The sequence below is a fragment of the Canis lupus genome, chromosome 15 (genome assembly GCF_011100685.1).
Source record: "Canis lupus familiaris isolate Mischka breed German Shepherd chromosome 15, alternate assembly UU_Cfam_GSD_1.0, whole genome shotgun sequence".
NCBI classification, from domain to species: Eukaryota; Metazoa; Chordata; class Mammalia; order Carnivora; family Canidae; genus Canis; species Canis lupus.
This window is the reverse complement of record NC_049236.1, coordinates 62890025-62906190: the sequence shown is the minus strand read 5'-3', so window position 1 is coordinate 62906190 and position 16166 is coordinate 62890025. Positions and strand designations below refer to the sequence as shown.

General features: G+C 34.9%; 1 protein-coding gene across 3 annotated transcripts in view; it reads left to right on the top strand.

Annotated features, from left to right (window-relative positions):
• SPOCK3 (SPARC (osteonectin), cwcv and kazal like domains proteoglycan 3) overlaps positions 1-16166 on the top strand; it is a 404892-nt gene that overhangs the window by 380146 nt on the left and 8580 nt on the right. For all 3 annotated transcript variants that reach the window (XM_038559156.1, XM_038559155.1, XM_038559157.1), the window contains one exon: positions 12887-13108. In XM_038559156.1, coding sequence (XP_038415084.1) covers positions 12887-13108 — 222 coding nt within the window. The remainder of the gene's footprint in view (positions 1-12886; positions 13109-16166) is intronic.

Below are 16166 nucleotides of genomic sequence, written 5' to 3'. Positions count from 1 at the left end.
TTGGTCTGTATTTTGATACATTCCTTGCACTTGATTCTCTAGACCATTAATTTGATGCTTCACAGTGGCAATTCTCTCTACAATTCACCCACGGGATTGCTTGTCTGGGAAATCATGTTTTTCCATCCAGAAAGTATTATTGTACATTTTTTATGTGTTTACTCTTAAATACGTGTGTGCGTGTGTGTGTGTGTGTGTGTGTGTTAAATTTAAGTAGACTGTCTCTTCCCATATTTATTCCACTCAACATGAAACTAATTTTTCTCTCTCTGACTACTTGAGCCCTTTAGATATGTGGTGCTTTCCCTGTGTTTATTCACTGAGCCCCAGTCTATTTGATGATATCCTTTTATTGGTGATAATCTCACATGGGATGGAAAAGTCTCAAACGGGCTTAACCTCAACACATCAGGAAGGCCACTGGTTGCCTGAGCCTTGTAGGAAATCACCTTATTCCCGTATCTCTTACTGTCCTGGCCTCTTTTATGAAATCAAGCTCCCAATATAGTGAGTCGATATTGAATACTGACTGACCTTCTCCCCGGGAGCCTATAGATTCCTGTGAGTCAGGCTAATTTTAGGAGCTCTCACTTCCTGTTCTCTGCCCTTGACCCACATTCTGTTCTCCATCACCCACCTAACCCCCAGGGGAGAGAGAGCTTGATAGCAATTTACACTCATTTGCCTTTAGACTCTAACACTCCTTTGACTGAAGAGAGTGATAGTGGATTGGAGTTGATCACGGAGAAGGAGCTTGCTGCATTGGGTGGTCAGAACACCGTTCTTGTGCTTCATCAACCAACTTCAAATCTAATATAGAAAGTGACAGATCTGAAGAACAACTTAGAGAAAAAACATTTTTATATTTAAATATCAAAGTGGCAATGCTAGGAGAAATACCTGAGAGAGGGCCACAATGTGTATTTTTCCAATCGTGCAAAGAAGGATGCTTAAATACTAATATTTATTGTTTAATCTATTACCTTTGAGACAGATAATTTGGCTTTGATGGATTTGTATCTTTATGACATTTAAATTGGTAAAATTTTCAAAAAAAATGGCCAGTTTTTACTTTACTGTCTGGAAATATCTATATTAGTAGAATATTTGTGAATAGAGTATGTAGTTCTTTACAAATTAATTCTCAAAAAATACATCTGCTTGATTTAACTTACAGACCAACATACAGTAGAAGTTAATGAATGAGTTCAAGATGTTAGTCTGAGTCGCACAGAGCTGGTTGGCATGTAGGAAGAGAGTGGAGAAAGGATGTTAGTCTATATCTGCCTTTTTTAAAGATTGTATTATTTATTTATTTATTTATTTATTTATTTATTTATTTATTGAGAGAGAGAGAGAGAGGGGAGAGGGTGGGGCAGAGACACAAGCAGGCTCCATGCAGGGAGCCTGATGTGGGACTCAATCCTGGGACTCCAGGATCATGCCCTGGGCCAAAGGCAGGCGCTAAACCACTGAGCCACCTGGGCTGCCCCCTATATCTGCTTTGCCAGTACTTTCTATCCTTAAATAGTCTGACAAATTCAGCATTCTACTCACTTCATACAAAGCCTTAGATTTGTGCTACTTCCAACCAACCACATAGAGCGATAAAGGCTCACAGGAACAACACAGAAAAATCTGGCTCCAAATACTGTCTAAAAGAAGAGCCATTGCCTTATCAGACATTGTTGCACATGAATGTAATATGTTAGGTTCAACCAAATGGAATGACCAATTTTGGAATCAGAAAACAATATTCTCAAAGGATCAACTTCTAAAATAAAAATAATCTGAAAAATCCGCTACTTTATTTTTTACTCATATCTCATCATCTCTTTTTATAGGTAGGTTAATCTGTGTACTTTCATAATCTAAATTATTCTCTCTCCCCAAGTAATGCAAACCTTTCATCTGTTTAATTCTTCTGCAGAGTTATAATGAGCAAAAATATAAATTAAACCACAATATCTTGTGTTTTCCTTTATCATAGTCCCATAACCCAGCCTCATTATATATGAACTACAGAGCTGCTAATGATCCTGAAGTTGAGTACAGAATGTGTAATATGTTCTCTAGCTTCATTTTTTTTCCCCTATTTAGCAGCCAGATTGCTAAAAACAATTAGTTCAGATTGCTCTTGTGGCCTAACCACTGCCTGCTGACCTCTCTGTGGGTTCTAGGAGGTGTTACAGGATTTTCGATTAATGCAGTTCCTCATAATAAAGTACTTGCTTCATAGTTATTGGTTTTTGGAGAGAAATCCAAGAACACTCTTCACCCTGTTATCTGTACCTTCTCACTTCATTCTGCTTGTTGCTTAAATATCTGGCATCAGAGGTTCTCCTTTCTACCACGTATGAAACTGTAACACCAGCACGAGTATTTGCCTGAGTGTTATGCTGCTTTGCTTTTCTTTATAGCAAATGCATTTATTCCAAAGGAAACTTAAGTTCTATGAGGCCAGGAATCGTCTGCTATGGGATCTCCAGAAACAGCCCTGGCTCGCCACAGGGACTCAGTGACTAATACAGTGGCCCGTCGCTGCTTTCCTACTGCTGAAAGACACCCAGGTTCCAGGAGGACACGTGTATGACAGTAGGACTGAGAGTCAAGGGTCAATGGAACTTAAATGGGAAGATACTCTGCTTCTTTTTATAAGGAAATAAGCTTTGAATGTACACCATGGCTTCATCAAAGAAGGGAAACTTGCTAGTCTCATACACTAGCCATCGGATTAATAGTATCATACTTTTATGTTAAACATCTTAAAAAAATAAACATCTTATTACACTGTCAGAAATATTTTTCACAATGGTAAAAATAATAGATTTTTTTTCCTTAGAGGTTATTTTAGTAGTTGTTCTCAATTCCCTAACACAGTAGGGTACTAACCTGCGTTTTTGACTGACCAAATTTTATTACGGTCATTATCTAAAACACAGTATTGCCATTCCCTAAGAAGAATTGATTATTTATCTGAATCTCGGATAGTGTCAATATTCCATAGTTAAAATGTTTTCGGTTGACAGGGAAGATCAATAATGTTACTGCTTTTTAAGAAATTAAGCAAACTGGTAAAGTTTGCCATTATTTTTAACAACCTACAGCTCCTTTATATACAAACTCAAGTTTCTCGGGGCACCCGGGTGGCTGAGTCAGTTAAGCCTCAGGCTCTTGATCTCAGCTCAGTTCTCGATCTCAGGGTCAGGAGTTCAAGCCCTGCACTGGGCTCCAAGCTGGGTATGGAGACTACTAAAGGAATTATTAAAAATTTAAAAAGTCAGGTTTCTTTGGGTCTATCTTGTTTGGCTCTATTTTAGAGCTATTGTTGGCCACTGAGCCATTCATTATAGAAAAACAACTAAGATGGTAAAAACTTAAAATGTGTTTTATAAAGAGAAGCTGAAGGAAATCAAGCCATTTAGTCTCTGATTCTATGATCTTTATACCATTAATATACCTGTTTGAGTTTTTTTTTTCAATAAAATATATGTTATACATAATGTAGTCTGTATACTGGATATATTTTGTTTTATTATTTATATCTCCAAAAATTTAAGAACAGAAATACAATACACAGTTTTCTTTTTAAACATGGTTACAATAGAGTATGTGTGTGTATGTGGGGAGGGATATCCTTCTCTGAAAAAGCCACTGTATTAATTTTATTTTTGTCAATTTGGAAAGCATCAAGACATCAGAATCACATGCAAAATCTTCGGATTAACAGGCTACCTCAGATTAAGAGAATGCCTCATGTTTAGGTTTTTAGGTACCAAATGCTCTGCTCAGTCATAGAAAATGACAATTACTTAAACCCCCAGGGTAAATGAATGCATTTTAATGTCTTACAGAGACTTTGTTCACTTTATGTCATGCTGTCTTCACATTGAGAGGAAGATTGAATTTGAAATCAGATGACTTGAAAACAATGCCCATTTTAATGCAATTAGGAGCTGTTTAGGTACAGCCCAGAACTTTATCTTTTGAAAACAAAGATTTGTAAAGTTGGTAGATGAATTTTCTTTTCTTATTTCAAATCATAAAAGGAAAGATCCAGACCACTGCTTATTTTGTTCTAATTATTGAGATATCTTGCATTTTCTTTTTTCTTTTTTTTTTTTTTTTATTTTGTAGCAACAAACAGGTGGTTGCTTCTTACAGGTTATTATGAAATATTGTCAATTTGACTACATTTTGTTTCAACAAAGTGAATACCTTCATTTCAAAATATAATCATGTCGGTGTTCAGAACATATTTAACTAATAATTTGAACCATTAGAACCAAGTTAAAAATGAAACAACACCTTCTTCCCAAAAAGACTGCAACAAAGAGATCTAAAAAAAAAAAAAAAAAAATCTCTGCAGAAAGATGAAACAACATTAATACAAACATTTCATATGCATCCAGTCAATTGTAACATAAGCATTACTTCTATTGAAGTTTACTCCAGTGTCAGTTGAGAACCACACTCAAATATCTGGAGTGTGCGCATAATAGGTGTCTTAAAAACATCAAGACATGATATCTAAAACAAAGAGGGGAAATAAAAAACAAAAAAAAAATAAAAAAAATAAAACAAAGAGGGGAAATTATATATAAAAAGGAAATAAAATTGCTCAAAAGTATAATTCTTGGGGGTTATTTACCATGGAAACAAATGGATCTATACACCACAGTAGTCCTTGGACCATATGCTAGCCAATAAAAAAAAGCAATTAATTTTATGATGATTCCTTTGAGACATTAATGAGTGTTAAATTATTTTAAGGTATCACAGATATGAAGGAAAAATACATATATAACATTTTTCTATTTCTTTCATTTTAATTACACATACAATACATAACTATTTTTTAAATAGACCCGTGAAGGTATGTTAAGGGAATTAACATCCTTTCACCAACCAAATCCACTCCTTCCATCATGAGGTGAACAAGTGTTAGGAGCCTGATATATTTGGTTTTCCAACTTACTTTATTCTCATGCAACATATATATTTACATAAAAATTCTTGTTATTAATGAGAGCCTGCTAGGTACACTATACAGACCCATAAATATTATTACTATGCACCTCTTACTAATTTTTTAATCCTTTATTGCATTGCAAGTATTTTCTCACTACTCTGTTTTGATTTCAGAGTTCTTAATTTGGGTCCCTTAAGAAATGTCTCTCATAAAAAACAATGCCCTGGATGTCTTCCAATGTATATACTTTTGCATTTTGAATCTTTAAGCTATCCACAATTCCTTCATGTGAGACAGGATTCTGGCAATAGATCATGTTTCCTCAACTGAATTAAATGAAATATATTATTTAATCCATGTTTATGTCTGTATTTTCTAAGTTCTCTATATTTTTTGTTCTTTCTGTTACTCATTTCTATTATAATTTTGTTATGTTTTATGTACTTTGTATGATTTTAGTTCTTTCAAATTTGTTGTAATCTGTTTTATGGCTCAGAACATGTTTCATATGCACTTAAAAAGGAATTGGTATTTTGTTATTATTTGTTGGAGTGTTTTATCAGTATAAATCATTTCAAGTTTGTTGATGATGTCGTTCAGATTTTCTTTTCTTTTTTTTTTTTTAATTTTTATTTATTTATGATAGTCACACAGAGAGAAAGAGAGTCAGAGACACAGGCAGAGGGAGAAGCAGGCTCCATGCACCGGGAGCCCGATGTGGGACTCGATCCCTGGTCTCTAGGATCGCGCCCTGGGCCAAAGGCAGGCGCCAAACCGCTGCGCCACCCAGGGATCCCAAGATTTTCTAATACCCATACTGTGTTTCTCCCTACCTATTCTATTGATCATTTACAGAGTAGTGTTGAGGTCTCCAGATAAAATTGGGAATTTGTCTATTCCTCCAGTCAGTTCTGTTAGTTTTTTTTTTTTTTCTCATGAATTTGAAATTTAATTTTATATACAGATACTTTCAGGTTGTTATATATATTCATTATGTAATGCCTTTTTCTATTGTGGTAACATTCCTTATTTTTAAATCTAAAATATTAGTATTGTCAGTCTGGCTTTTTTCCATCAGTGTTTGCCTGGTGTACATTTCCAGCCTACTAATGTCAACCTCCTATGCCATTTTATTTAAAATGGTCTGCTTGAAAACAAACAAAAAATAATAATAATAAATAAATAAAATGGTCTGCTTGAAAACAATATATAGTTAGAGTGTGTGTGCATATGTGTGTGTATTTTAATACATTTTATTTTAATTGATATGCTTAGATCATTTATTTTTAACATAATTAATGATATAGTTTCATTATAATATACTTTCTTGCTAGGTGTTTTCTCTTTTCTATCTCTTCTTTGCCCATTTTTCCTTCTTAAGATGCTTTATTTTGGACCAAGTAAGTATTTTTTATGATGTCATTTTATTTCTATTTTTGGTTTATTGTTTTTATCTCCTCTTGAAAGTTTTTTAATGGTTACACTTGGATTTACAAGATACAAATCTAATTTGTCACAGTCTACCTCCAAATAATACTTTGCCATTTTACATATATTAGAAGTACTTATGATTCTCAATTTATCCCATCTTTTGTGCTATTTTGACATATGTTTTGCTTTAATGTAGGCTACAAACACTTACTGCTAATAACTTTAGATTAGACACGCCATAGTCTTTTATGTATTCTTATTGAAGTATAATTAACATATCATACTATATTAGTTTTAAGACTGTATTGATTCAAAAATTCTGTACATAATTCAGATCTCACTATGATAAGTGCCTGTCACCATCTGTCACCATACAACATTGCAGTAGGATTGACTATATTCTCTCTGTTGTCCTGTTCATCTCTGTGACTTATTTATTCTATAACTGGAATTTGTCCCTCTTCCTGCCCTTTATCTATTTCACCCATCTGCCCACCCACCTCTCCTCTGGCAACCATCAGCTTATTCTCTGTACTTAAGAGTCTGTATTTTATTTTATTTGTTTGTTTCTCAGTATGGAGGTTCCTCAAAAAATTAAAAACAGAAACACCATATGATCTAGTAATTCTACTGCTGGGTATTTACATATAGAAAACAAAACACTAATTTGAAAAGATACATGTGCTCCTATGTTTATTGCGACATTATTTACAACAGCTACGAGTTGGAAGCAATTCAGTGTCCATGGATGGATGAAAGCATAAAGATGTAGGGTATATACACACAGTGGAATTTGGCTCAAATTTTAAGAAGAATGAGATCTTGACATTTGTGATGACACAGATGGGTCTAGAGGGTATTATATGCTAAGTCAAAGAACTCAGACAGAGAAAGACAAATACTGTATGGTTTTATTTATATGTGGAATCTAAGAAACAAAACAAATGAACATAAACATTCAATTATCTTTTAAAGCTTTTGAAATAAAAAATATGAATTTCACATGCATCCTCAGCTATGCTACTATCAGAATTCGTCAGGGTTTTTTGGTTTCTTGGTTTCTAACAATCCAAGTTTCTTCCTAATGTCATATGCATTCTACCTCAAAAACTTATTTCTTAAGATTTCTTAGAGTTCGCATCTGCTTTAAATGATTTTTCTCCCATTTTTATTTGTTCAAAGGTATTTCTCGTTCCTTTGTCAAAGATCCTTTCTCTGGGTAAAGAATACTTGGTCCCGAGCTCTGTTTTTCTTGCAGCACGATGCAGAGGTCTTTCCACTTGATTCTGGCTTGTATGGTTTCAGCTTAGTAGTCTGCTACCAATCTCTTTCCTTTGTTCCCCTACAGGAAAATGCATTTGCTTCTAGCTGCTTTAAAAGTTTTTCTCCTTATTAATTGGTCTTGAGCAGTTTGATTCTGATATGTGTAGGTTTTTGCATTTCTTTGTTTGGCTGGTACTTACCCTGTTTGGAGTTCTTTAAGATTCTTAACTGTGTGATTTAACGTATTTCATTGATTTTGGAAAATTCTCCATTAAGCCTTGAAATATTTCTTCTACCCTATTTCCTCTCTCTTCTACAATTTCAATCACTTTTCTGTTGGACCTAGAAAAATGCTACAAAATCCTGCAACCAATAATTTAAAATTCACAATTTTCAGATCCAGCTAAAATTTACCAGGCATGAAAAGAGTGCAAAAGATATGGTTCATAATCTGGAGAAATCATAATCTTGGAAATATATCCAGAAATTACAATGATGATGAGATTAGTATATAAGGATTGCAAAAATAAGAGTTATTTTAATATTTTATTATTAATGTTTTAATAACTATTATTAATATCGTTATTATGCACAATAGTATAAAGGTAAATAGGAATCTCAATTACAAGAGAGAGTATGAATAAAACATGCAAATAGGATATCTAGAGATGAGGGACGACTGGGTGGCTCAGTGGTTGTGTGCTTCCCTTCGGCCCAGGGCGTGGTCATGGAGTCCTGGGATCGAGTCCCACGTTGGGCTCCCTGCATGGAGCCTGCTTCTCCCTCTGCCTGTGTCTCTGCCTCTCTCTCTGTGTCTCTCATGAATAAATAAAATCTTAAAAAAAAAGAATGTCTAGAGATGAAACACAAAACAAATAAAATAAAAACATGCTGAGTGAGAGTGAAGGCACCTGAAGAGAACAGGAAAAGGAGAAAGGGAAAAACCAACCAACCAACCATGGACCTGAAGATATATGATAGAAACTATCCAAATGAAGCACAGAAGAAAACAGAAACTAAAAAAAAAAAAAAAAAAAAGGTCTTTGTCTTAGTGATCTGTGGGATAATGTCAAGGGCATTAACATAGGAGTAATTAAGTCTCAAAAAGATACTAAAAATGTAAGGGATCAGAAGAAAATTATATGAAGAAATAATAACTAAAAGTTAGCTGAATTTTATTAATATTTTAAACCTACACATTCAAAAATACAACATCAAGCAACAGAAACAAAGAAAACCAAAGTATGCCATAAGTATATTGCTAAAAGTCAGTCTTGAAAAGCAAATCTTAAAAGCAACCTGAAAAAAGAAAAAAAGGAAAAAAAAAATGTTTGGAGAAGCAAAGGTCAGCAGGTTGGCTAACTTCTCCTCAGGCACCATGAAGGCCACAATACAGTAGAACATTTGAGTGTTCGAAGAAAAAAAAAGTCTCTGGCAGAAGTGTCTTTCAAAAGTTAAGCCAAAAAAAAAAAAAAAAGTTAAGCCAAAAAACCCAAAAGTTTTCATTAATCCAAAGTTGAGAGATGCTAAAGGAATTTCTTGACACAAAGGTTAATACCACTCAGAAATTCGAATCTACATTTAGGAATGTAGGAAGCCCGAAATACTTAACATGGGGGTAAACACTAGCGACCCAATAGGAAATCTGGTTTGGGTTCTGCTTCTGGTTCCTGACTCGGAGCTCCTAGACTCTTGTAAGATTTCCTGGGGGATGAGGATGATGGGAGCGTCTTAAGTAGAGGGCCTAAGTCCCTTGGGCCATCCTGGGTAATACGAACACCTTTTGTTCTAATGTGACACTTGGTGGGCTGCTGGAGAACCTCAGGATGATGTTCTTCAGTATTTACCATAAATACTAAGCCTGTCGTGATTAGAATTTTGGCACTTTTAGTCCCGCTCTCTGTCATCTTGGGGCAGAAAGAAACCCTGAAGATTGAGTTAATTGATCATGCCTACTTTTTTTTTAATATTTTATTTACTTATTTGACACAGAGAGAAAGAAAGAGAGGAAGCACAAGCAGGGTAGAGAGCACAGGAGAGGGAGAAGCAGACTCTGTGGAGCAGGGAGCCCAAGGCGGGGCTCCATCCAAGGACCCCGGGATCATGACCTGAGCCAAACGCAGGCATTTAACCAACTGAGCCACGCAGGCGCCCCTGATCATGCCTACTTGACAAAGCCTCTATAAACACCCCTAAGCTGAGGGGTTCGGAGAGCTTCAGAGTTGGTGCATGTACCCATGTGCTGACAGGACAGTGCACCCCAGCTCCATGGGAGCAGAAGCTCCTGTGCCTGGGGCCCTTCCATATTTCACCCTATGTACCTCTTCATCTGGCTCTTTATTTGTCTTCTTTATAATTTCCTTTGTAATAAACTAGTGAACATAAGTAACGTGTTTTCCTACGTTCTGTGAGCTGTCGTAAAAAATTATGGAACCTGAGGAAAGGATCCTGGGAACCTCTAATCCGTAGCCTGGTCGTCAGAAGTATGAATACGCTGGGAACCCACTACTTACTATTGGGGTCTGGCCTGAGGGTGCACTCTGTGGGACAGAGCCCTTAACATGTTGGATCTACACTCACTGAGTAGATAATGTCAGACTGAATTAAATTATACGGCACCCGACTGGAATCCACAGAGTATTGGAGGATTGCTTTGTGTGGAAAACTCGCCTATTTTGTGTCAGAAGTGTCATGGCGTGGGAAGACATTTTCCTTTAAAATAATAGAGATTTTTCTTTCTCACTTTTTAATCACTTAGAAAACCTAATACATTGTTCAGAGCGAACATTATAAAAATGTACAGTGGAGCTTACAACACATGAAGACTCAAAATGGGTAGCACTAATAGCAAAATATGTGAGAAGGTGAAAAATGACTTACAGATACTCTGACAATGTCTTACCACCTACGTGAAGTGGCAAAATGTTATTTGAAGGTAGATGGTGGTAAGTTAGTGATGTATACCATAAGCCCCAGGGCAACCAACAGCAACAAAAAAATATAGTTCATAAACTACGTTAGTTTTCTGTTTTGAATATAACAGATTACTGCAAAATTTAGTAGCTTAAGCAATACAGATTTATTCGTTGATAGTTCTGTAAGTCAAAAAGTCCAACACAGGGCTCCTTGCACTAAAATCAGGGCTACCTAAAGGGCTACATGCCTTGCTGGACGCCCCAGGAGAGGTTCCATTTCTATAATGAGTTGGGTTGTTGTCAAAATTCAGCTCCTTGGGGCGCCTGGTGGCTCAGTCCGTTAAGCATCTGACTCTTGATTTTGGCTCAGGTCACAGACTCAGGGGTTGTATTGCTCTAAAAATTCAAGATAAGACAGCAAACAATTTTCTTCCCAATTAACTTCATCTTATACTTGTAGCGTCAACTAAACTGAATCATACTGAAAGTATATGTTTAATTTAGAAGATTAAAATGATTTTATGTCTACTCCTTTTCTGTTACTTAGGATTCGAATGACCCTTATAACACGGTTTTGTGTATAAATGTACTTTTCAAATAGCATGAACTCACTGTATTTTTAGATCTTGAAGGTAACATAGAGATCATGTTTTTAAAATCCTCTTATTATCTAGATGTGGACACCGCAGCCTTAACTATAACCTTAACTTAACCAAGCGAGGTAGTGCCAGGACCTGAATACAAGTCAACATTCTGGATCTAAAACAATATTAGACTTCATCAAACTGATCATTCACCAGGCATGCACTCTGTAGGAATTTCATTTCCTTTTAACATAAAAGGTAAACTCTTAGTTCTATTGTGTTTAAAATTTATTCAGTATCTCTCCACATTATATTTTCAGAAATCCTATTTTATGTTGATATTTGTGTTACAGAGTAAGTTCTCAAAGCAGAGCCACAAAATTTTTTGAGAGGTTAAGGCTACTTTTCTTCCCATTTTGAAAAAATACGAAGGATTAAGGTGTTGAAATTGACAAGGATGTTTACGTGTAAGAATTTCATTTGTAAATGGTCAACCTACTCTTCAACCCCTGCTGTTGAGGATTAAATTGTTTGACTATTCAGTTTTCAGAAAGTGTCCACAGCTCTAAACACATCCTCTTTTTCACACCAGTTAACTGAGTTATTATTTTACTTTCACTTGTAATGAGTGGGAGAAGAGCAACTAAAACAGCAACTGGTCTACCAAAATACCTGTCAAAGGTGGGTTAACTTAACAAAGATGAATAGTTTAACGTAAATTTTTAAATTATGCTTGAAAACACTGACATTGCATCTAATGCTATTTAGGACAAGGAGCTTTTGTGGGGCCTATGGCTTATCCAGAGACTCCCACACTCCGATAAGTCATACGCTGGGTGCAAATCCGGTGCTGTCATCCCGCTATACCTAGTGCACCTTGCTGTCTCCCGTTATAGCATATTTGTAATTGTAAACATCGCCTCGAGGGAAGCAGAAGACCGAGTACCTGTATAAATTACATGATGGTTACTCTCTGGATATGCATTACTGGTGAAATACCACAATCACTGTGGCTCCACGAAGACACAGAGCATTAAGGACTCTATTATGTATTATGCGTTCATTTCACTTTTGTTAAAATTTTACTTTTTGCCAAATTTATTTTTTTTAAGATTTTATTTATTTATTCATGAGAGACACACAGAGAGAGAGAGAGAGAGAGAGAGAGGCAGAGACACAGGCAGAGGGAGAAGCAGGCTCCATGCAGGCAGCCTGATGTGGGACTCAATCTCGGGACTCCAGGATCACACCCTGGGCCGAAGGCAGGTGCTAAACCGCTAAGCCATCCAGGGATCCCCTGCAAAATTTATTTGAGTGAAAATAAATTTCATTTCTTTATTAATAGGCCTTTATTATTCAGTAAATGCCTATATACACCTAAAAAAGCATCCATTATGACTCCCTATTTGTCAAGAAACCTTTGAACACTGGAAAGAATGGAGATATATCTAATATATCTACAATAAATGCCATTGAATGAATGACTAATTAGTACTAGCTGCCTTATATTAATCTATTTATATTAATTATCCTCACAACCATCCTGAAGTTAGGTATTACCATCCCTACTTTGAAATGAATTACCCACGATGAGTTTAAAGCCTTATTTATGATTGTTGAGTAGGTGCTCTTACAGGAACCAACTATTACGTTCCGTTGTATTGCTTGCTGCTGATTGTGACTTTCAAATTTAGCTAATTATTTTCTATCTTTGCCTTTAGGATTTGATACCAGTATTTTGCCAATTTGCAAGGATTCACTTGGCTGGATGTTTAATAGACTGGATACAAACTATGACCTGCTCCTGGACCAGTCAGAGCTCGGAAGCATTTACCTTGATAAGAATGAACAGTGTACCAAGGCATTCTTCAATTCTTGTGACACATACAAGGACAGCTTGATTTCTAACAATGAATGGTGCTACTGCTTCCAGAGACAGCAAGGTAAAAGACGAGACACCGACCGATGCAGATAGTTGACCTGCATGTCAAATTTTATCTTTTCTTCATGATTTAAAAAAAAAAAAAAGTTCATTTCACCCCATACATCTTGGTAGATATTTTTCTCATCAAAGTGTTTAATAAAAGAGCAAATAAGCAGCATGTTAAACAATATAACTCTGCTAGGGATACAAAACATGCTAAACAAGATGAAAAATAGCAATTAATATTTCATATTAATGCACTTCATTATAGTTTCCATTATGGAACACCAAGAAGCACACAGAGATAGGAAAACATAGATATTAAAAGTAATCATTAAAATTAATTTGCTATCTGCTTTGCCCATGGTATAAAATAAATGGTGTTTTTTTTATCACTATGCTGTGGAATTTTAATGTTCTATTTTGTGATCTTATTAAATGAGCTGAATGAACTGCCGCATTCACCATAAAGTTATTTTTACTCATTTGATTTTAAAATGACTTAGCCGTTCAAACTTTCAAAAGTAACTTAGCTTTGTAAAAATTCACTAGCAGAGTATTTTGATGCTCCGGAAGAGGCGAGGTAACTGGAACACCACCTTATGTGAGAACTTTTACTATCTTGATTCTTTTCCACATATTAGGAATAGTTTAGTAATTAGGGATGAAATGATTATCCATAAACTGATTGGTATTGAGTCAACAGCAGAATTTGTAGTTTAACTACTTATAAATAACTTTAAACAAGGATTAAGAGTTAGATTTTCTTTATTAAAATACTTTAAAATCGTACCCCCGCACACTGTTGATTTTACTATTGCATATGTGTTTACTAGGTAACTGCTACTGCTAAAAAGCTGCATGCTAGTTTTAGTGACTAGGATACATTTAAAACATTTAAAGAATAGGGAAGCAAATCCTGATAAACCACTATAAAAAGATATGTGGTCTTTTAATGATATTTTTCCAGTTATTTTTTAAATGTTATGATGGCATGGTTAGTGTTTATCCATGAACGTTTAAAAATATTATGAAAAATTCTGGAAGTTTCTTCCACAGAAATAAATACTTTCATCTTGAAAGATTTCTGGACTTTGCAGTAATATTTGCAGGACTGATTAAAGGTCCTCAAAGAAAAATTTTGCTTTATATACTTTTCATTTATTAATCAATATTCACCCAGAGTGTTAAAGTCTTTACGGTCAAATGAAGATCTTCTCTGAAATAATTTAATACAGAGTAGAAATCATTTAATAAATGGTACCTGAGCAGGCAAAAAAAAATTATACATCTTCCCCAAAGACTGGGAGAACTTGGCCAATTCTGTTTATTACTTTAATATGCTAGAAAATGTTACAAAACCATTATTAAGGTAACTGACAATAAGAATAATAGTAAGAATGGGCTTATTAAGCAATTTCATGAAAAAGAATAATCATTTATTTAAAAACATGTTTTCAAGAGTTTCACCTTATAAAAGAATGTTTTCTTTATTATGTATTCAATAAAACAGCAAATTCTTTTGTTGTAATTGGAGTGATCTATATTTGACTATATGTTAGAGTTATATGTATAATATATAAACATATAATATATAAATAATATATCTTTGCCAGTGATTTTAAATAGTTGAAATCTTAATTAAGCACTCCAAGTACACCTAACTTCAAGGCCAGACAGCTGCCTTATAAATAGTAGGAAAAATATCTCAAAGTCAAATATTATGTGTAGATAAACAGCTGAATCTGCCATGATTTCTCTTGAAATCTTTTTTTTTTTTTTTTTTTTTTTTTTTGAGAGAGAGAGAGAAAGCATGAGTGGAGCGAGGGGCAGAAGGAAGGGGGGAAGAGAATCGTAGGCAGGTCCCTCTCCTAGCGCAGAGCTGGGCACCAACCAGGCCTCCATCCCGCAACTCTGAGATCATGACCTGAGCTGAAATCCTGCTGAGCCATCCAGGCGCCCTTCTCCTGAAACCCTAGAATGTTCCCCTCTACACACAGCTGTAGGTCTTGTACGCGTGTTTATTCGGTGAGGTTTCTTTTTTTTTTTTTTTTTTTTTTTTTTTTTTTTCCGTGAGGTTTCTAACCAGGAGTCAGATTCAAACATACTTGAATTTTCAGGCAATGTCATAGCAAACATATGGAAATATTACTTTTACTCTGCAAAAACTAGCCCATAGCAGTTCGGAAAAAAATGCTTTCAATATACTATTGAAACTTCAGCACAATTTTTTTCCTCTATGTTCTAGATATTATTTTTAAAGGGCAGCAAATTTTTAAATGTCTCTTCTCTAAGCCTGTGTTATGTAACTTGTTTTACTTTGCAAAAACTAGCTCAGAGCAGTTAGGAAAAAAATGCTTTCAATGCTTTCAATATGATACTGAAACTTCAGCACAATTTTTCCCTCTAGGTTCTAAATATTATATTTAAAGGGCAGTACATTTTTAAATGTCTATTGTATGCTATCCATACCTTGATTCCTATTCCTTTAAAACTTAGTATAAGAGACCCACATTATTATTAGGTAAAACGAAGAGATAAATTGGATCAATTTCAAAATGATGTAGAAAAATAAGCTAATTATTTATACTTTTCAAGGAAATTACTTTTTCTTCTTTTGAAAGATCAGATTATTTTTGATTTTTAGAAATTAAAAAAAAATCCAAAGTGCAAAAAATAATTCAACATATAACTATGTACCCATCACCCAGAAATAATTTTGTCATATTAGCATCAGGATTTTTCAAATAAAATTTTAAAAGCATTATGAAGTTGAAGTCTCTTTTTTTTCCATCCTCAATCCAGCCTCCTCTCTCACTCTGCTCGGGTAGGCACCATCAAATCTAGTTTCCAATCCGCTATTTGTACATTTACATGACCACATATGTTTTCATGAATGATACGTACTGTTGTGTTTATTATAAAATATGGATAGGGTGTCATACTGCTTGTGCCATTTTGCAACTTGCTTTTCTCCCCCAAACGTCATTTTTTAATTAAGTTTTTTCTATTTTAATGTCAGTAGAGTTCACATACAGTGTTATATTAGCATTAGGCGTACAATAGATTGACTCAAT